The sequence below is a fragment of the Epargyreus clarus genome, unplaced genomic scaffold, assembly GCF_041222505.1.
Source record: "Epargyreus clarus isolate Ecla_fem2 unplaced genomic scaffold, WU_Ecla_fem_2.2 ptg000026l, whole genome shotgun sequence".
NCBI lineage: Eukaryota > Metazoa > Arthropoda > Insecta > Lepidoptera > Hesperiidae > Epargyreus > Epargyreus clarus.
In genome coordinates, this window is record NW_027332233.1 from 11337470 (window position 1) to 11361459 (window position 23990).

The window sequence follows — 23990 nt, forward strand, 5'->3', positions numbered from 1 at the left end:
TTTATAGGTACAAAAGCAAATAAGTCATAACATAACACAAACAACAAGTTACATACATTTATTTTTTATATAGAGCTGAAAAATAAAAAAATATTCAACAATATTTAATTCCGTGTGCTTTTTCTTGCATTTCCCAGCACTCGTCCCAAAACTGACTTAGCCTTTGTTCTTGATTAGCACAGAAATGCTTGAAATCACGCAGCATTCTCATTTGGAAGCTTTCGTCGCCGGTAGCGGGTGTCTGGGTCCATTTCCATTTTTTAGAAATCATGTGATTCCATGACCATAGGAATCCCATCTGTTGAAATAAAAACATATCGTTGATTATTCATGAACCCACAATGATTCAAAGAAAAGTGGTCCATCATAATTATGTATCTGGAGAGACTTAAATATATTATTATTAATTAAGGATAACTTCAATTTATTTCTGCAGAAAAGTTGGCATAGGCATATTAATTTACTATAGATATAAAGCAAATAATAAAGTACGTTTATGTCATAGACACTTAAACATAAGGACTATTGATTGTTTCAAGATGTATTTCTAAGAATCATGAAGTGGTTAGTCATTTAGTATGAAGAGCGTTGGTTAGCGTGAGTTCTAGTTAAACTTCTTTAAACTTATGCACACAAAGTCAAATGAATAATTAATTAATACTAAGAATAAGTGAGCTTAGTATTTAAATGTTATAAGGGCTTTTTTTTTTTTATAATATAAGAATAGCAGACGAGCATGCAGTCCACCTGATGTGGCTACTGCCGCCCATGGACATCTGTAATCAACCCCAGATAGGATTAGATATTCCTACCTGAGGTCGGCCACAGATGCGCCGCTACCCCTGAGGACTAAGCTGGAACACCTCGGAAAAGTCTGTCTCCCTTACCACACCCTTCAAACCGGAACACAGCAGCGCCTAACACTGCTGTTATTAGGTAGAAATAGGTGTGGCGGTGGTGCCGCCGGAGTCGAACCACAAAGGGTTCTACCACCTTTAACTAACTACTACTAGAATAAAAAGCAAAGACTTTTTCTAATAACTTGGTGTTTAATACTAACCCGTCGGTTAGTGTCGTAATCGTCTTTGTTTTTATCGGTGACGTGTCGCGTGATGTAGCCTTCGTGTGGACTCGGCGCCGCTTCAGAGTGCACCGGATATCTGTAACAAAGGAAAGCAAGGCAATTAACTCCATTAACTATTTAGACTAGCTTTTGCCTGCGGCTTCGTAAAGGTTGATGACAATAGTTGTTTTTATGTATCGCTCGGGAATAGTGATTTGTTTCGGGATAAAAGGTACCCTATGTCCCTTTCTGGACCCCTGACAATATTTGGTAGTTAAGGAGTGAATGCGTAGGAAAGGAATAAACAAATTTAATATTTGCATGTCACTGTTAAAAAATTATTAATCTTTGCGATCTTTTTATATGATCTGCCACGCTCATTTCTCAGTAGAAGACCTAATAACAAGCTGTAAACATGACATGCCAAAATCCATACCACAAATAACCCGAACAATTTACAACAACTTAAAATAACTTACATACACTGAAAGAAGGCTCGGATACTAATCGATACGGCGATTGACCTCACGTTTGTATAGCTCAGTAAAGGTCGATCTAACAGCAAGCGTCTCTATTGTATGTACCCAGACATGCTTAGTACCTTGACCTTTAATTATTTTATGGAACAAACTACTATTTGAGATTTTTCCTTTGTGTGTGGAATCACAAATGTATTCGTAATATTTTCTATAATAAATCAATGTCGTAGAACCATAATATTAATCCCTATATGGGAATATCCATTTGAGACCAAGTCTGCGTTATAAATGAGAAAGGAGGAAATTATTTTATAATGAAGTATATAAAAGATCTTTGTAATTGTAAAACTTTTGATTTTAGGATTATACTATGTTAAGTTGTATAAATTTGAGTTATTAGTTGTCTGTTATTTACATACGCTGTGTATTGTTTATTTTAAGTTTTTATTTAAATGATATGGAGGAAAAATCCTGTTAATTTTCTATGAAAATCATAAGTAGTTTGTTTTTTTTTTTAATAATATCCATCTAATGTTAATTAAATTTACGAATAAAAAAATAATCACGTCACGAAGTAAACAAATAATTTTTTATTTCCCCTATTCGCATTGAAAGGCTTGGTGCCTAAAGTTCCCACAAGACATTGTGTCGTCACCTTTTGTAGGGCAGTGTGGCAACTATTGATGTTTGCGGGGAAGAGCATAAATAATTCAACACTTGAAAGGCAAAACTTACTAAGCGACACTAAATAAAAATACGAGATACATAAAGAAGTAACGCACCTGTTCGAGTTAAGCGGCTTATTGGGCGGTTTACGTAGCGCTGTACGGCGGCTCTTCACACTGGTGGGTATGAGGATGAACATGCTGCTACATACAAGATACATAAAGAAACATTGACGCACCTGTTCGAGTTAAGCGGCTTATTGGGCGGTTTGCGTAGCGCTGTACGGCGGCTCTTTACACTGGTGGGTATGAGGATGAAAATGTTGCAAGATACATAAAGAAACATTGACGCACCTGTTCGAGTTAAGCGGCTTATTGGGTGGTTTGCGTAGCGCTGTACGGCGGCTCTTCACACTGGTGGGTATGAGGATGAACATGCTGCTACATACAAGATACATAAAGAAACATTGACGCACCTGTTCGAGTTAAGCGGCTTATTGGGTGGTTTCCGTAGCGCTGTACGGCGGCTCTTCACACTGGTGGGTATGAGGATGAACATGTTCCCGGTGACGTGCACGTACAGATGGTCGCCGACGCCCTCGCCGTGCGACGTGCTCTCCGCCGTGCACTTGATGAACCCGAAGCGGCCCACGATCGCCTCTTGGAACAGGAACAGACGCTCCAGCCACGTGTCCTCCGGGAAACCTGGGTGGGTTGAGTTATGTTAGCATTTCGTAGTTTGGATTTAGAAGGACATGTTAATGGTACCCATATCATGTCATACGGACTATGATTGCCAGACGGACGGAAATCTAGCAATTAGTAGGTATAGGTATTTGCTTAGAAATGTGTTTATTCGACAGCCATGCAATATGTTGGAGATATCCACAAACATCAGACATAAATAAAGATAAGAAAAATACAATTTTACTTTTGTACCAAGAAGGAAGAGATCGAACAAATAATAATATTATATTTAAATTTATCTTCAAATAATTATTGGTGGAAAACAAGGAATGCATTACATGTTATTAAATTTTTTGAAATAATAAAATAGTCTACAAAATTGTCTAAAAGTACAACTTTGTATTTAGCTCAAAATGTATTTTAAACCTTGTCTGATTCATGTACAATTATGAAAACCTTAAAATTATATGTTTTTCTAAAATAAAGAAAGAATATGCGAAAGTTAAGTTATATACATACGTAATATATATCATCTTACCTTCAAACAGGGCGCTTTTATTTTTAAGCAATGGTGCTTCATTCAGGGGCACGTATATGGGTCCTCGTAACGGGTCGGACTTCAACGTGAACGGCAAGGCGAGAGGATCCGCCGGTATCGGTACCATTTGGAGACGGCAGTTCAGAGCTTTACGCGCCCAACCTATTATCTGTAATGAAAATCGTATTGTTATTAATATCTAGAGGGTTTTCGAGGTACCAGAATCGTTCGCGGTTTCGCTCAGAAGGCTCCACCGCCATACCTATTTCTGTCTTATAACAACAGTGTTACACTGTGTTGTGTTCTGGTTGGGAGGGTGTGGTAAGGAAGACACATTTTTTAAAACGACTGTAGTAGCAAGGGAACATGAAGTCCATCCGATGCAATCGATACTTAATTTTTAAGATGCACATAGCTTAAAAATTAGAGGTCTGAGATATAAACCGCGCGATTGAAACCGCGTTGAGTGGGACCGCGAGATTGAGAGGCAGAAAATCAATTTTTCTCAGGAAAAATGAGCATAGTAGCCAACAGCATGCTTGTGGCTACTTCTAAATTATAAAAGGAGAAAGATTCCCACAATTATCGTATAACTTTGCCGCTCCCCAAGGATGACAATGTCGATGTCCAGGTGCGTGTTCTGGTACAGTGGCAGTGTAGCTATACTATGTTACAGTAATGTTCAACACATACCAGATCCGCGACGATGTTCCCGCTGGCGACGGCCCACTGGATGCACATCTCGTAGGCCTGGTCCGGCCGGAACGTGGCCTGGTAGCGCGCGTGGCCCCACTCGATGCGGTCGCTCTTGTTGTTGATGTCGATGTCCAGGTGCGTATTCTTGTATAGTGGCACTGGTGAGAATACGTTGTTAGTGTCATAACTTAATGTTTGGTTGAGAAAAATAACAAGATTGTACCTAAATAGTATACTGGATTACATAACAAAAGAATTAAAAATATGCTTTATTCCTGCTAGCAAAAAATTATGTAAATTTCAAAAAATTTTGACCACTGACTGCCGATTTTCTTCCCTATTTTTATATGTATAAAAAATCAAGTATTTTGTAAATATTTTGTGTTTCCCAAAAGTTAAACCACCATTTAATATGCACAAGAGAAAAATAACCAGTCATAGTAAGTTCATTAATAGTTCTGATTTGTTATATCCAGTATGTAAATGTGCCTGATTTTGTGTGATCTCAAAATGTGACAATCAAAGGTAAAAGGGCTTAACTCATTACTATTAATATTTTATTACTCGCTTTACTCACCATCCGGATCAGTTCCGAGCTGCATGTAGTTAGGATCGATGTTATCACAGAGGAAGGCTGGTACACCGGTGTTATCAGTGACAGGTGTGTTCCCGATGTCGATGGCACCGGCGCTTGCATCGCTTGTTAGTAGTGGGGAGCGCGGCCCCAGCACCTCTACTTCCATCCATTCATTCTCGAAGCTTTGCAAGTCGCCTAGTGGTTTCACGTAGTCGGATAGATCTGGATAATACAACAAACGTTTTTTATATGTGGAAGGAATACTTCCACATATAAAAATGTGGATATCACATCATCGAAGATATAAGCTGAGTAATCTTTAAAAGAAGTTTAATTTATTCCATTTCTCGTCTCATACTTATGTGTTTAATCACCATCAATATTAAGTCAATTTATTTATGGAAATTCCATGTCCAGATATGAAAAAGGTAAACTAACAAGTTAGGTGGTATTATATACCTATATACACTAAAATTTTAGCATCTATATTATAGCTCCTTCATTAAGTCCAAAACCCTTACGTTAATAATATATTATAAATACTATTATACTATAAATATTAACATTTTAATAAAGATCAAGTATTGTCAACATGATTTATGAGACATTAAATGTAACTAAATAAATTTGATTGTATTGAGAAATATGTAATACCTTTATCTTTCTTCTGTGGAAGAATGTGATACATGTAGTAGCCAACGACGAACCGTTTAGACGTGTCGCCTGACGCGTGACAAATCATTTTCTCTTGAAGTAATTTCTGTAAAAAAAAGATCTCATTTGAGAACAAATCTCCATTTTCCAAGTTATAATCGTATATCCTCCAAAAGATTATAATCTGGTGTTACATATTTTTATTTAAGTCTTAAAGTAATCTTCTTCATATAAACTCTGATAAGTTTATTTAATTTAATTTAAATACCTGGCAAGCATGGAGTCTACCTGACATAGTAGTCAACAACAACAACAACAACATATTCTTTATTTGTACACCAAATATAAGCAAGATATAAAAACAATATATGAGACAGCATACAAATAGGCGGTCTTATCGCTTAGAAGCGATCTCTTCCAGACAACCTTTGGGATGGAGTTAAAGATATATGAGATCGTGAAAGGTAGGGTGTACACATACAGAAAAGAAATTATATACATAAATACATATGAATGATGTAGTAGAGGTAAGAAGAGAAACGTAAGAAGGAGATATAGGTAGTCACTTAGAACTTTAGCCAGAACACAACAGAACTTAGTACTTCAGTTACATCGCAAAGGACTTCTGATTTAAAATTTTAAAAATCTGTATTGTTAAATAGTTTACCTCCATAATGTTCGTAGCCTTCTCATAGGTGACATTCTCCATATTAGCCTGGAGCCAGTGTATAGCGTAGATGGAGACGAAGGTGTGCGACGGCAGACTGACGGTCTGCTGCAAGAACCCCACTCCGAGGGTAGTGCTGCGCATGCGCTCGATGATCTCAGCCAGTGAGGCGTTCGCTTTCAGTTTCGGTTCTATTACTCTGAAATTAAATGAACATAGGCATTTTATTATAATTCAATAGTATATATGTTCGGCATGTACAATGTGAATATGTATTCTACAAATTAGACACTTAAAAGAAGGCTCAGAGAAATCTGGATCATAGCTAGAGCGTTTTTGTTATTTAATTCCAGTGTGTAAAACCATTTACAATCTAGGATAATGAATGATGGCAGGCACTTGAGACATAGTAAAAAAAAAACATACCCATCATCGTATGTATCGTCACATTCACCGGTCTGTGACTGGGTCCTCTCCAATACGGTTTTTGCTGCTGTCCTATACACACAGGAATACTTCAGAATATATGTATACGCACAATACTGTACTTTTTATTTATTTCGACAAATGACAATGAAGTAGCCAATGGGCACCCAACCGTTTATGAAACATGTATACCATTTATGAAACATGTATATTGTAGAATGTTCACAGAAGCATTTAAAATCAGAATATCTTGGGATATAAATAATAAATCATGATCTTAAAATCATCATGAAGCTATCATAAACAAAAATTGTAGTAGATTTTATTTAAGACCATTAATTGTTGGATTAATATTTTGAAGACTGAATAATATTTCAAGGAAAACTAATATTTCGATAGGAATAAGCAGAGCTTTCACTCGTTAATTGATAAATTTAATGGCTATACCGATATTCAAATATCCCAATCCACAACATATTGTTAAATTTAAAAACGTTAAAACACACACATTTTTGTTTATATTATTTTTCGAGCCAGTATCTCTTAAATTAAATTATTTTATCACTTATCATCCGATTTTACTTATAATTTCATATTTTAAGAGATGCTGGCTTAATTAGGAATATAAATTAATCGATCGATCAAAAAGTTAATGAGATGAAATAGCAACATATTGCGGCACTGCTCTTTAAGCAAGAAAAACTACAGTAGATATTATTCAAATGCATCATTACTATTTTAATCACTAATAAAGGTTAATTAAGAATTAAGGTACATTTCTAGACATCTAGCTAGCATAGAATATAAATGAGCAAATAATATTTATACTTATTTTTTTTCTACAAATCATGACAAAATAAATTTTAATTATTTTAAAGCCTTTCTAATTCCAACAGAGAAGAAGGGAGTGGCAGAATCAACAACAAAATGACTACGGCCTACACTTTCACATTATCAAACAAAACATCTTTTCATGTGTTCGCGTGTCAGGGCGAAACATAAACAGCCCATGAGTTCTGAGCCTCAAGCAAGAAATTGCAATATTGTAGCATTTTTAAATACTTCGTTTATTAAATAAAATACAACTACTACTATAGAGGTACTATGTCAATTATAATGATATTGTTTTATATTTCCAATACTGTTTAATTTGCAATCTGAAAGAATTCGACATAAAATGATAAACGGTAACGTACTTACTTGTTTTGGCTAGTATTTAGTGACTTAGTAGGTGAAACTTGCTGCAATGAAACATTCAGTAAGGATAAGATTAACAAGCAACCAAAACTAGACGCTATACCAGGCATTTGTAAAAGATAAAAAAGATCGTTTAGGAAACAATATAGAAGTTAATGTTATTTCTATAAAATTGTAAAAAATAAAGTCAAAGGTAAAAGTGGTTCCTTTTACAGATAAGGGAAAAGAAGAAAATAATAAAAAGGTAACGCAACAAAATAAATTTAAAAATTGAATTGGTATTAAATAATATAATAAATACTTATGTGCAGGAAATATAAATAAGACTGAAGCTAGGCATTAAGATATTGAAAAAAAAAGATACTATTTGCGAAGGCACCGTACCGTTCCCAAAGCAAGCATTAAATGGAAATCATGAAAAATATGATGCAGTACAATAAAAATTATTATACGAATCTTTTATTAATCCACCGAATATTTTATTGAATTCGGGAAATAAAAAATGTGATCAGCAAGTAATAAAAGATGTGTATAAGATTATATAGTTGCAATGCAATGAAGAAACGAAATTATGTACATATTGGGATCGAATACATAACTTACAACACATGATTTTAAGATATTTCTTTAGTACTAAAAGCAATTAAGTTTAAAAAATACACGGGATATATTTCTGACCAAAAGATTTATATACTTATAAACATGATAGTTACTATCACTCCACCAAGATAATAAACATAAAAGTTTAAATCAGTACCCGATAAGTGGTCAATTAGCATCAGCTGTAAATTTTATATGTATTATCCAAATATTACCACGTATGTTATAGTATATATCGTATGCTATAGTTACATATTCGTATCCCATCTGTCATTTGATTATTAGATTATTATGACATGTGTACATGTGTGTATAGCGTTAAACTGTATGACCGCTCTGAAAATACCTCATTTCACTGCATAATAAACAATTCAGAAGCATGCTTAAATTAAAATTCGTAACTATTCAGAGGGTCATAAAGCTCGTCGCGTATTATAAGTTTCGTGCGGTACTGACACAGCTTCGATTCGCAGACGCGGGCGGTCCGGCAGCCGCGTGCTGCCCACGCGCTCCCTGAACGGAGAGCTCGACGCCCCGCCCTGATACACCACACACAACACTCGTTAACATCGCATACCTCTACCTTATACCTACATCTTGTTCAAGATTGGTGTCGATATCGGCGTTCGATAGTCGAAAAATTACAAAATTAATACCGATACAAATTCATATGTGACGTTATGGCAAGATTTGTTTTTTATTTTTAAATAATCGTGCAACTGTTTTTACTACTACTTGTATCTATTTTAATAAATATTGGAACAGTTCATTTAAAAAAACTTCGTTCTTTGTTTTTTTATTTAAGCTATGAAAAGTATACGCCAATTTCAACATCATTCTTTAAATAATCAAGTATCAATCGGCCTACTCAAATAAAACATAACAAGCCAAACAATTACAGTAACGAGAGTGCAGACCGTGCGGTAAAATATATTTTTAAGCAGTGCTCGTATTTACGCATGTCACATGTACATATCTACCAATAATTTACAACAAGTGATGACTTACGAGAGTAGTTATCAAGCCGTGTTGCGTAGAGTTGTCTACGTGAGGTGATGTCAAACTACATAACTATTCAGAGGTATAAGTAGTAAACCCAAAGTAGCTGTTACATTAAACTAAAGAAATAACTGGCAACTGAATTAGTTCGAATAAAATCCGTTTAGTTGTTACGATTAGTGCGATTCAATGTTAAACTAATGCATAATAAGTTACTCAAATGTCAACTGCCACACCAGTCCATTAGGTTGTTTAATAAATTATTTAATAATTATAATTATTACTTAATATAATGAGCTCATAACTCATACCCCGAATTCAATAACGGACGCGGACAATTGGTAGCAAGTGGGAACAAATATTCATGCGACACCCATCGAGCATTTCCTGCATATATCACATCAAAGAATTAATGTATTTTATGTTTACGAGAACGTATTTTTATAATTCTATCATTTTTTTTTAATTAAAAACATTTGTTCAAACAGAACATAGAGAAGTCATAATATATCAAAAACGTTTAATTATGCACATTATTATAAGTTATGGTAAAATAATGAGTTTATATTAGGTATTGTGTAAGGGAATGAATGGTTATATTAATAATTTCTTATTGTTATTTATTTGATTCCATAACGTTAGTTTAGAAAGGATTAAAGATAGAAAGGTATGTCGGTTCTTGTGTATCATATACTTTAAAAAGAATAGATTATTTTGAACATCCAAAGATGAACTAATATTAAATATTTCAAATGTGGACATGAAACGAGAAAAATCATGAAGTATGTATCAAAATTTTGATGTAGCGTATAAAATTATTACTTAGCTAACAAAACTCAAATTGACTCATTTTTACGATTCTTTTTCGCGAAACGCATTTGACTTGTTTTATTCCTTTGGTTGACAATTATTTGTAACTATTTATTAGTAGGTAAAGCTTTTTCACCATATTTTGTGGATACAACTATTATTTATTTTAAATAAATAAAATACTATACAATACAAGATAGTGAAATAATGCCACAAGCATCCGTAAGTAACTAGCGCCAAAAATCTGTAAAAAAAAAACAATATATGCGTCGCGCAGTGTATGCATGACGGTCAGTGATAGTGTTGAGTGTAGGGGTGAGGTGGGGTGAGGTGGGGTGAGGGTGAGGGTGAGGCGCGGGTGAGGTGCGGGTGAGGGTGTGTACCTGTGCGCTCCGCGGGAGGATGGAGGTGGAGTGGCGGCGCCGCGTCAACTCGCCCCCCGCGCACCCCGCGCACCCGCCCGCCATCTGCAGCGACCACACCGAACGTCTTCACACCCCGCTTGCCTCGCGGACCGGGGCACCCACGTTTTCTTTTTTTTTTTTAAACTAAGCGGCAAACGAGCATGCAGTCCACCTGATCGTAAGTGGTCCCTGCCGCCCGGGCTACTGCAACTGACTCCATATAGAACGGGGGTTCTACCTGAAGCCGATCGCAGATGCGTTGCCACCCCCGAGGACTAAGGTGTCCGCCTCGTACACATGTCAGCCGGCAATCACACCCTTCTACCGAAACAGTGTTTCACGCTAGAAGTAGGTGTGGCGGTGGTACCTCCCCGGTCGAACCGTGTTGGCTCTGCCACCTCGGACGCCTGTCGCCTCCGGACCCCGACCGCCCAACGACGGCGTTGAGCGCCCGACGTTACGAGGCATCTACTGGTGCCTTGGCACTTTATCGTCCAGACTCACAGAGTGCGAGGACACATCGATTGTAACACGACAGAACAACGACGCAAATTCGCACATACGACCTGAAGGTACAGCCGATTATTCGGATCATGCGTAGTCTCAAACAGGAAATTGTAAATCGCGTGCGCAAGTGAACGAATGAAAGTAACCGACATCGACGACAAGTAACAACACTCATGCAGTCACGATGCAGTACAGTATGCCTTTACTTTAATCAAAAAGGTCTTTTCAACCGTAATTATATATGTAGGTACAAATCATGCGCAGTAGCAACATACTTTCAATCCAAGTGAGATTTAAAATTTCATGTTCGAGGTTTTATAGTTAATTGGAAAATTAATAGAACTGATTATTATTAATTATTCATTAATATTGAAAAAGTGAAAGCATTTTAGTTGAACTTTTTTAACAAAACATGTGCTGTACTTAAGATTCATGCAGTGCAATTCATCTACGTGTCATACATACACATACATTCAGGTGCAAATAATTATTCATGCTAATTACAAGTTAGAGACTTATGCACATATTTAGAAACATAACCTGTCATTTAACAATCAAGATATCTGAATTATATACAAACTAATATATCTAAGTAAATCCTATGAAAGATTTTAAGATGAATACAATAAACTAAGCTCCATATAAATACTCTACAAATGAAATATACTTTACAAAACGTTGTGATTTAAATTAAATTAATTGTCAATATAACTATGTACAATAATTAATATTTTAATTTTACAATATATTTATTTACCGTTTCTCCCAGGAATTTCTTTAAAATAAGAAGATTGTTTACAAAATATATCCGATGCCAAGCATATAAATTACTAACGTCGAAATACTATGTTCACTCAAGGTAATCCAAATTCCTTATAGATTAACCAATAACACGATTAAATTTAATAAACTAGTATCATAAAAGATCAAGTTATGTTTTCTGTAATTGGTATTCCCTGAATGCTCTCAAGTAATTTTTGATTAATTATAGTTTAACAATATATTGAACAACGTAAAGAATCGAAAGCTAAAATAAAGCGAGCTATTGTAATTGATTTTATTTGTGTGATTTTCTCTTATAATTAAAAACGGCATAATATATTTATGTAACATACCAGTTTTTTACACTTTTAAGACATTAATAGGAGAAACGGAAAGTAAATAATTCTGACTGTACTTTTAAACCGTTACTTCTGTAATTTCTAATTAATTCCCTATTCTACGCGATACTTACCCTCTGCTTGTTGGGTCTTTTGACCTTATTAAAATACGTTTCAGTCATTTTGAGGAAGCCCTCGGTGAGATTGTCGAGGTCATGCCGCGTGGGTGTTGGGTAGATGTCGCAGTGGGTGGAGTCGTCTTCGAATATCTGCTTCGTAGCCGGATTGTACAGTGGTAGGAGGAGTGTGCGGAAACGCCAGTATTTAGCTGCCTGAAAATTAATTAAAAATATTTGAGTTGAAAATATTTTTAAAGTTTTACAAAGAGTATAATTATTTATCAATGTTATGTAATTATGCATGCTGTAATAAGGAATGAAAAGAATAAATGCGAGATCCGATACGACGGCCATTATAATTTTAATAATTGACTTTATTAATTTATTTTTTGCTTTTTTCCCTGAGTTTTTTTTTATACTACTTATGTACAAATTTTAATAATATTTTCAGTATTACTGGTGCTTTTCCTTTAGAGTGGGATAATTTATGATTGTTTGTATTTTGTATGCGATTTTCATGACATTAAATTTTTGATATCAAGCAATATATTTGTTGAACTCATCTTACAGACCTCAACAAGAGCAAAGTCCGTATCGCCTCTCGTGCAGATGTAATGATCCATGTAGTTCCAGTTGTAGTTCTCCAGCTTCTCCGTGGTGAAAGACACCCAGGAGACCTCGTACGTGTCGTGGTTCGGCGCGTGGAACCGGTACCGGTAGTGGATGTTGAACGGTGGGTATGGGTGTCTGAAATTATAAAATTTAGATTTATGTAAACTTCTCTTTCATCTAGTAAAAAATGGTTGTCTGGTATAGTATTCATGTACACATATGTCATAATTTGAAATATCTTAGTAACGCAAGCGGTTGCCTAGAACCTTGATATGACGTATTGAATCGGTTGATGAGATGATATTGATAAACTGTAATTAAAAATGTTGCGTGGCAACAAAGCATTAGCTAAAAAACTTATTTTACTGTAAGAGGGCAGTAATTGATTTCCACCTGAATGAAACTGGTGACTACCGCCGTGGCAACTCTAATCAACTCCATATAGAACCAGTTTTTCTAGACTAATTTTCTAATCCTATTATATTGACGATACATAATAATTATCGGCGCATACATCTACTTATGTCTACCTACATCTGCATTCCTTAAAACAGTAAACAGTAAACAGTGTTACCTGGGTCGGTATCTGGTTACGGTGATGGTGTTCCCGAGCAACGTGAGCTCGTGGAAGATGCGGCCGATGGACAGCAGGTACCTCTTGGCGCTGGCGGCGGGCGGCGCGCCGCAGTGAGTTTCTATTACTTCGTTCTCGTTCACGCCCACTATAAGTTGGAATCCCTGGAAACAAAGACATAAAACTTGTTTACTTGACAAAACTTAACATTGGTTAAACCAACCAAATCCGGTTATGGTGGTATGACCACTTCACAAATATTAGAGTACAAAATAACTTTATTGTAGCAGTTTTAAACTCTGCTGTATTCTGGTTTAAAAAGTAGGGCAAATTACAAGCTCCTATTCGATAGACAACTTTACTTGTTAACAGACGTCTTTGATCGAAAGTAGTCATTTTATGCTCGGTTTTGAAGGCCCACAATTTCTACTGATGAACCACATTTTTTATTTTTACGATTAAATCAATCAGTTATACTAATAGCTATTACATGCACACATTATTAATAGTCAATCTATCTAATGTTTTCCCTGCTAAAGATTGTCATTTGACAATAACTTCATACTACAATTTGTCAAATTTTGATCTTTGGTAGATACACATTGGATAGATTGGATAATAATTAAAATAGCGATAGACTTACCTGTGCCAATCGCTGCGACACCAATTCCTTAAACACCTCATTCGTTGTGAGTGGTTCCTTGTAAATCGCTCTGTTTTGTGCGAAATCTGCGTTCACATCATCCGGCAGTAAGTTGTAATCAGAGACCAAGTAGTCATTTTGTAAAGATCGCTTGTCTGGGAAGTAATCTGTAGTTATTGGCAGACAAGCTGGAATGGTGAGAGACTTCCAATCCACACCTGCAAGGAAAATTGTTCTAAATTGCAGAGTTATAGTGATTTTGCTACACAGCATTAGTGTTAAGCCTTTATGATAATTTTGTTAAATGCCAATGCAGTTAGAGTACGATCGTGTTAGTTTTTCTGACTACCCAATACTGATGTGCAGATCTAGTATTACAAAGTTGATAATGATGTATAATTTTAGATCTCACATATCAGCTTTACATATTATGAAAGCATTCTTGTAGTAACAGATAATAAAGCAGTGTGCATAAGTATAGATAATTTCATTAAGTTATTTTTTTTTATATTTGAACCTGACGATAAAGCATACGTGCTACCTGATGGAAAGTAGTTAACGTCGCCTATGGACATTTGCATCAAAATGTTCTGTTTTATATATTTTACCAAGGTAGATGTTTCAGGGTCCCTCTCCATTCCACCGATATGTATCACCTCCATCAACAGGATTGTTTGAAATTCATACAATGAAATAGCATTCCATGAAAACCAAGCAATCCTATTGGTGATAAAGAATTAACAAATTCGAACCATATAAAAAAATAAAAAATCATGAAATTATCTACACATGAATTTACATACCATTGTACACATTATAATTCCGTAAGCCGTTATAATTTCAGCCCAATTCTTTAGCATAATTTAAATACTTGTTAGTAAAGAACATGCTTAAACTTGTTAAGCCTCGTCCGTACAATAAAGCCTAGATTTCATTACAATCATGGTCTTAGCATGTTGTATTATATTTTATCGCATGATATACATATTTATGATTATATTGTGACATATAAATATTGGATTTGCTATTTAATTTGTATCAAGCAGTTTGCGAGTGGAACTCAGCAAGTGTTGCATTTGTACTTATTGTCTTGTTATAAATGTAGTTACTGTAGTACCTATAGGTTTTGGAAGATGTATAAACCAAAAAATATTTGAAAAGTGTTTTTTTTAAATACATATACTAAGGGTATTTTTCCTAATTAAAAATACTTAAACTTCAATTAAACAAACTAAATTCAAAACACTGCGATCACAGTACATTTTTTTATATTTTGTCGCATATTATACTGTTGTTAATTCTTGCAAGTTTTCAATACGAAAATACGGCAACTTGCCTTATACAACCAAATTCCATATGGTACTAAGCAAACTACATTTGCACTGGACGATAACTTACAAATTGAATTCGCTATTCATTCCTTATAAAGCAATTTGCGTTTACAATACGAAACATTTCCCCCAAGTTCCCCAATTCCATAGTTATCCTAACAGAAGGAGGGTTCGCAGTAACTACTCGATGCAAATCCAATGAATGTGATATCAAACCTATAGCTCGGTTCGCTAGGCCGCAAACGATCCAACCAGATTTGAAGATATAGTTCAATGCGGCGATTTCATGAAACATTAAAATGATATGATCGTTTAGTTAATAAGCACATGACACACCAAAGTGGCATATCATTGATAGAATAAAATGTGCACACCATTCTTAGACGGAGTAACGAAATAGACTGTAAATAATTAATTATTTTTAATGCATTTAACGGATGTTTTCATAAACAATTAGGCTGTTAGCAATCATAATGTTTAACGATATTTCAGTAATACCGCACGATTCTCTTCAGATTATTCATTTATCACGAAGGGATGCAGTACATACATGTATGATGATGTATGTATGTATGAGTATAAAGATAGGTGTAGGTATTATGGTGTAATTTACGCGGAACAATGCCGACATGCGCAGTTAAGTGGTGCAAAAACACAAAATCGAAGAAAAAGTGCGGAGAAATATCGTTTCAGTCGTAATTGATCTAAAAACGGCATTTTTTTAATTATTCTTCTAACGCGAAAATAGATGACAGTGACAATTTCAATGCTCAAAACTGGTTACATTTTCTTGTTAGGAGTGAGTAATCTTTACTAATCTATGTATATGAGAAGTTAATGGATGAATACTGATTGGTTCCGAGACACTTGTCTAATGTAACATCTAAGAGATATTACACTTTTCCTTATTAATTATTATTCTATTTCGTTACTTCGAATGTAAAATAATAAAGTATGTGTATCCCAACGTAGTTGTTGAATTCTCGCAAAAGTCTCGATTATTTCGAGTACACCCATAGAAGATCCTATCTATCTTAAAATAATCCTTAAACATCACCCACATCATCAATCTTGTAGACGTCCACTTGGGGACACTAGTTCCCATTCAAAATTAAACAATTGTCCATAACACTGTAGCCAGTATACAAGTTCAGATTAATACACTTCCAATACTTTCGAGAACATCATGCAGAACATTCACATTCTTCTATGTAATTTCGAAAGATGATGGCACTGTATGTACACAGAAAAATGATTATAATAGTATGATTGCTATGAAATAATGTAAATTAAAATGTTAAACTTAAATTAAAATGTTGAATAATATTTACAATTTACAAGACAATGATAATTTACATATTTTTGGTTCATGAAAATTAAATAATGTTACCAGTATTTGATTAAACATTATACTACTATGTTAGGAAATATTAGAGTTAGTAATGTAGACCAAAGGAAGAGTCATAGATTAGAACAGCTATACCTGTAGTAAGAGCGGGTGTCCACTCCTGCTCGCCGGTAGCGCCCCACAGCAGGGCGAGGGAAGCGTTGTTCGTCGTGGACGCCGGACCCAGAGCCGTACCCAGAACGCTCAACGCGCCAGACGCGCTTATCATACGCTTGCGACTCATCATGTTACCTAGAAACGAAATTGGGTATTCTTTATGCCCAAGCAAAAAAATGATTTTTTTACACTCAATATCATTAGTGTAGCTGTATTCTTGTTTTTGGATACACTGAATTAAACTTCAGATCTAGATTAGAAAAATAAATTCCCCATGTTCTCGCTTGTCGCCTGACGGTAAAGGTAATTTGGAATCTTTCGATAGAACAACTAGATCACGTGGGTCATACCTAATTTACTGATATTATCAATTAAGAAATTACTAATATTATCATAAGCAACTACACTATATAAAAGCATTAGATTTAGATATATTACGGTATGTCCATAATACAGGTATAGATATTAATACAATAGAAATTTCAAACAAAAACCAACTAAAGTATATATGAAAAGTAATACTTTCACAAAAATATAGGCTAATTTGTATGATAAATAAAAAAAAAACATTTTTAAAATTAGACTTACCATCAACTTGATAAACGGGATGGTTGTTGTTCATCATTGATGAACCGTTTTCCTTTGGAACGTTGGTGTCTCGATGTTCCTCCGTGCGGGAAGCCGGTTCTCCCGCGGGTCGCGCTTGGTAGTGATGCTGCTGGATCAGCACTCCCGTGGGACCTGGAAACCAGGAAGGGGGAGGTACATTATATTACATTTTTAATAATAAGGGAGTAGCAAACGTGCATGCAGTCCACCTGATAGTGTCGGCCAGTGTCGATCATGATCACCTGCATGAATCCCAAATATGATTAGAGACCCCAGACGCAATGCTACCCTTGAGGGCGAAGCTAAAACGCCTGGTAAACGTATATTTCCCTTATCACACTCTTCAAACTGGAACACAGTAGCACTTAACACTGCTTTTATTAGGCAGATATAGGTGTGGCGGTGGTAGCTTCAATTACATCGCTATTAGTCTATTACTTATATGTTTCATCAGTATCTAAAACCTCAGATTAAGTGGTCCATAGTAAAGTGGGTACGCATTGTATCTGACATACAGTGATTTATGGAGCAACCTTAAAAAAGCAGATAACCAATTCTTGTTCAATCAAAAATTCAGTTATAACATTAAAAAGCTATTTATAGGAAATGTACGACTCTAATCACATATGAACGTGAAACAAGTATGTATGTAAACTCAAAAGTTGCTATAAATTCATAAAGATGTAGTCAATCCCATATGTTACACATTGAGATATGTAAAAAACTCACCTTTAGGAAATATATGCGTCCAACGTCGCCTATTACTAGTCAGCTTTACAGTAACATGGGATGGATCGAAAGGGTTGATGAGCGCTCGGCCGGTGCGCATGACCGGCTTGTTGGTGGTAATGGAACTCCGAGGAGACAGCCGGTTCATCGATATTGGAGAGTCGGTTACGTCGCTGCTCGTTTCGTTCACGCTATACTTGTCTGAAATATATAAAAAAAAAACGCTTAATAAATTTCTACACTCACAGCCCCACACTTGAATTCCCTGTATCGTGGGTGCCATAGACACACATATGGACATATAAAAAAACACTCAGACCCAGAAACAGAAATCTAAATTCATCATTTAGAGGTCTAGCCGGCCGGGAATCTAATCTGCGCGTCAGACCGGTATGTTAACGGCACCGCCACGTGAGGCGTCAAGTGTGGAGAAGATTAATATATAACTTGATTCAATTAAAATAAAGGGTAAAATTAATTTTTGAGATTTAATTTGATGGAATTCCTATTTACCTCTCCCTCGTTTACTATAATGTGTGAGCGAAAACGATAAACAAAAGTAGCTATTTTTGATCACATTATTAATTGAAATTGGCAAATATTTTAGAAAGGATACGAGTTCTATACTTCCTTTTTTTTTATTTTCCAGAATAATGAGTGGTCAGTATAAAAGATACTATTTTATGTTGAAATATATGTACATTGAAAATATTATTGAATATACCGAAAAAAATACATGCTGTACATTGCATACTCATTACTCATACTCACTGCAGCTGAGCAAGATGTCTCCTAGACTGTGATGAATGTCGGGATCGGACATTTTCCTGTGGTGTATTGCTGTAGCTGGCGGACTTTTTCTGCTGACTTCTAACCCCGCGACTGAAGTTTTCTTTGTTCTTTGTACTCTTTGAACACTAAAATGATTAAAACATAATTGGTCAAGTGTAAAACGAATCCGCCCCCGGGTTCCGTACTACCAATCTTTTTTTTTATACATACAATATACATTGTGAAAATTTGAACTGTCTACCTATAACGGTTCAACAGTCAGTTCGAAAAATACCAGTTTGATGGATGGGGACCCATTTTTATATAAAACTTTGTTTATTTTTAGTATTTGTTGTTATAGCGGCCACCATTATACATTCTCTGTAAAAAAATCAAGTGTCTATCTATTATGGTTCCAGAGATAGAGCCCTGTGACAGACGGACAGACAGAGAGACAGACGGACAGACAGCGGAGTCTTAGTAATAGGGTTCCATTTTTACCCTTTGGGTACGGAAAACTAATAATTCTATTTATTTAATAAGAACTTTTTATACTACCCATTACCTTTTTTATTATATTACAAAACTTACCAAGTACTATGAGCTAGGGGTAGCTGAAACACTTGCGCGTCGTATGCGTCGTAATCAAAAATAGAGTTATGCATGTATTCATCTTCCTTCAATAACTTGCTTTTATTTTCATCTTCATACATCTTCTTTAATGGCTCTTGACTTTTCCTCGGCGGCAATTTGATTCTCGGTATGAAGTTCGAATAGGCGACCTTTTTGTTGGTCGAATAGAATGATAAGTTTATCCAGTGAGGCATTGAGTAGTCGTCTATTGAGTTCAAGTTGCTGTCTTTATTATGAAACTTTAGCAAGGGTACTGCATGTAACGGTTGTTCCCCGACGCACACTAAATCGCTGCCAACGCCATTGTCAATGATTCTCTGTTTCGTAACATTGGTCAACTCTCTGTCCACTTCAAACACACCCACCCCCGGTGTTATGACCACGCTCAGCTGACCCGTGCGGTCAAAACATCTGTCTAAGTAATGTTTTTCAAAAACTGAAAAAATATACAAGTATATCATTAAAAATCTTAAAAATGTGTGATGTATATAAATTGGCAAGTGCGAATTGATATACCTACTATGGTCTTAAACCTTTCATTTAGGGCAGACTTTAAAATAATTTTTAAGACTCATTATTGTAAATATATAAGTTTGTATATGATCTTAAGAAACTAGAGATATTTAAATATTTTAGATATTTTAAATCACAGATATATTACCATTTAAACTCATATTGAGAACTTCAAGAAAATTCCCTTGCGCAGCAGTTGAGTTTATGGCTGTTGGTATCTCCATATTGGGTCTCTCATGGTATTGTAAAACAATCTTTTGGTAATCTGTAAACAATCTTCTCAATTGAAGGAGAACATTCGACCAGTCTTCATACCTCTCATTTTGGACTGCCACTCTGTAATAAATAATAATTAAATAGAAGATATTCAACCTTAGTTACATACTGGCACACTTAAGTAGTTAGTATTACCCTGTTGTATGTTGCATTCTCGTTGAGAGGGTAAACTCCAGGTAGATTAGACGTCCATGAGCGACAGTAGCAACCTACCGTCAGACACATACTTATTATCACTTGAATTTCGTGAAAAAATATATTGCAACTGTACCAAAAGTTGTTAAACCACAAGTGCTTTGAATAAGTGGAAAGCCACAAGGTAGGAACATTACAAGAATATACCTGTAAAAGTCTTCATAGAATCTGCCTCTATAATCTTTTTGTAAGCATTCCTTCATGTGTTGCGGAAACTCCTCCAGAGATTTTGCTTTGTAAAATGTTCTTGAAAACAAAACTATTGTTACTTCATGGTTACTACCATTTTTCTGAAATGAGATATAAATAAATTTGGTAATGCTCAACTTAATAGACCCAGACACTTATTTATTGGATGACTGATTTTCACTATTATTATATTGATACATATATATAAAATCCTCGTGTCACAATGTTAATTACCATACTCCTCCGAAACGGCTTTACCGATTTTCACCAAATTATATATGCATATTCAGTAGGTCTGAGAATCGGCTACTATCTATTTTTCATACCCCTAAGTGATAAGGGTTGTTCACCCTTAACATTTTTTTATTTATATGGCAACACAATGTTTGCTGGGTCAGCTAGTAATACATAATAATATATTGCAATATACTAAAGAGAGACAAAAGTTCATACCTTCCATTTAGCAAAGAGATCAGCTAAAAATCCATTGACTGCTTTCTCAAAATACAGATCTCCATGGATATCAAAATCCCACATTTCTGATGACATTTGAATAAATAAGTAAACCATTGAAGTTGATGATCTGAATACAATTTTTGTATCTTCAGTGATGACTCCACAAGCCACCCTGTCTCCTTGGGACCACATCTCATACACTTGGCATCTAATAGCTCCTCCACAGTACTCAATTTTTTTATTCAAATACACACAAGTACTGACCTGGAAGTATTTTGAAAAATAAAGTATATAGAAATATTTATACTTAAAATCTTGATATTGAATTTCTATTTTTGATGTGGGTGATATGCATACTAAATTGCTTATATAAAAGATTTCATTTTCAAGAAGAAGTTGTAATCTCGAATTGGATTCCAATTGTAATCTGTTTCTGTATTTGTTTTTATTACATACAAGAGACTAGCTGGCCTTTATTTATAGATTTAAATAAAATGAAATTTACAATTTTATAACCTCACCAAATGATTCTTCAACCTCCACATTTCTGACCTTCCCATGTATTGCTCTTTGAAAGTGAGCTCCACGGAGTCCAAGGCAACATCTGCCACATTGACCTTATTGACATAAACATCAGCAAATGTTCTCAGTTGAAATGTTGTCGCTATACTTTGTTCAACACTTATGGTGTCTGAAAAATGATTAATATGTACTAAGTATTGATTAAATATTAAAGGGCTATGTAATAATTATAGTAATATTACTGATTGTTATACTTTATAGTAGAAATACTTATTTAAATATGAATATGTAACATAATATCTGCAACAATTTTTGATTATTTTCTATTGCTTTGGATAAATAGAGAGTGGAACGAGGAACATTACAAGATATTTCTAAGATATTAGAGGTCAACAATATTTTTCAATAAATTGCTCATAGTTGAGGTTGAGCCATTAATAATTAATAAGAACATTGAGCTCTGACAGAGACAATATTGATAAGGCCAAATACATAACATCACTCTTTAAATAACACAGTAAATATGATAAGGTAATGCAACATTGTGCATATTACACTATACAAAATGGAAGAACTGCAGTTGGGAATTTTGGGATGCACATCAATTATTAGGTGAAGTACACTAACGCATTACGCAACCCTGTAATGTTAGATGTAAGATATGAGTAAATAAATAAATAATTTTATCAGCAGTACAAATAAGTTTGAATTTCATTACATTTGTCGAAACATGAAAAACAAAGTCATTACCAAATGTATGTATGTTGTTGAAATATCCTCACCTCTGCCACGTCCTGACACATCAACTTTGGTGACTTGCAACAGTAATCTTGGGTAATCATTTTCTGGGTGATATATTTCAACAATATCTTTTTCCACCAATCCAGGGTACTCCTTGAGGTTGATTATTAAATCCGCAGCTGTAGTAGCAAAAATAGAGAATCACACAAAAGACAATTTATAATAAACATGTTTGAACATAATATAACACACAAGCTTTTGCCCGCGGCTTCGCTCGCGTTACGAAGTAATATTTTCATCCCCTATTTTATCCCTTTGGGGGTAGAATTGATCAGAATCCTTTCTTAGCAGATATCTATGTCATAACATCTACCTGCATGCCAAATTTCAGCCCGATTCGTCCATTGGTTAGGCTGTGCATTGATAGATCACTATGTCAGTCAGTCACCTTTGAATTATATATATTTAGATTAACTTTAAGTATTGTATGAAACCTTTCCTACTAATATTTATTTCAACTTTACCCATTCATGAAGATAAAATATGGAATTTAAATAAATCATGGAAGTGTTATAAATTTAATAATTATTCCAATTAATTCATAGATCCGTGGATGAGTTGTTTCATGATGCATGCATGCAAGGTATTAAAATTATCATAATACTGTTATAGGTATATGAGATTACTAAAACTACAGGGCCGTACAATTCACATAAATATCATTTGGACTTCGGGTAATAATATAGAAGAGGACTTACTGCTAAAGCTGGATTGGTGGACGATTAATTTGAATGACTTCATTTTTAAATTATAAGCTTTATAACTTGAAGTATCCAAATATTATCTTGCTACTATATGAATTTAACATGTTTTATACATTATTGAAGATTTTTAATATGAAATAAGTACATATTATATTATAGTAAACAACAACAAATTATACTTCAACTTTTATTCCTTCAAAGAAATTAATTACGCGAATAAAAATAAAAACAAAGTGACAGTTCTTCAACATGACAACTGTTGAACCCACAGAACCTATTATAGCCCTTGGTTGAACCACAGAAAGCCTATAAGTATACTCCTTGAACTGTTTATTGAATTGTCTATGTCTATATTGACGGCAGACGTACTGATCCTGAGAATTTTTTGAGAAATCTAGTTATGTATTTTATTAATATATAGACGGTTGCCCGCCTACATCAGGATTGGCCATAGCGTCTCACGTGGGTGTTTGGGCTATTAAAATTATTTGCAAGCCAGATCACAAAACCAAAAGTTAATTTTATTCCAATAAAGTTATGCACGTTAAATTAGCAAGATCAGTTCCCAATTATTGAAAATATCACACATCACACACACACACACAAACAATTGTATTAGAAAACAAAGATAATTGAAAAATTAAGCGAAACAATAGCGATTCGTCTCAGACGTGGCGCGTTCCACCTTCCCGCCTTTTTTTATACTCCTCTAAAAAAATAGTGGCGGCGCTCCATCGACA

General features: G+C 34.9%; 1 protein-coding gene across 6 annotated transcripts; it reads right to left on the reverse strand.

Moving 5' to 3' along the window:
• Positions 1–43: 43 nt before the first annotated feature.
• Positions 44–23498, reverse strand: Iml1 (GATOR complex protein Iml1). Of its 6 annotated transcripts, none has more exons than XM_073087826.1 (27): positions 23245–23498; positions 22528–22665; positions 21745–21914; positions 21221–21487; positions 20726–20868; positions 20256–20443; positions 19553–20030; positions 18962–19107; positions 18191–18391; positions 17441–17593; positions 16832–16987; positions 15565–15579; positions 14018–14235; positions 13375–13538; positions 12761–12935; positions 12204–12401; positions 10442–10525; positions 7653–7693; positions 6453–6524; positions 6027–6225; positions 5360–5465; positions 4706–4927; positions 4126–4286; positions 3433–3601; positions 2684–2912; positions 1061–1160; positions 44–298 (listed from the first exon to the last, which is right to left on the reverse strand). In XM_073087826.1, the coding sequence occupies exons 1-27, from the start codon at positions 23285–23287 to the stop codon at positions 95–97; spliced, it is 4440 nt and encodes a 1479-aa protein (XP_072943927.1). In that variant the 5' UTR covers positions 23288–23498; the 3' UTR covers positions 44–94. The 6 variants fall into 6 exon arrangements, with proteins under 6 accessions (XP_072943927.1, XP_072943925.1, XP_072943928.1 ...); XM_073087824.1 differs by lacking the exon at positions 7653–7693 and adding an exon at positions 8706–8788; XM_073087827.1 differs by lacking the exons at positions 7653–7693; positions 10442–10525 and adding exons at positions 8706–8788; positions 11727–11744.
• Between the last annotated feature and the right edge of the window lie 492 nt (positions 23499–23990).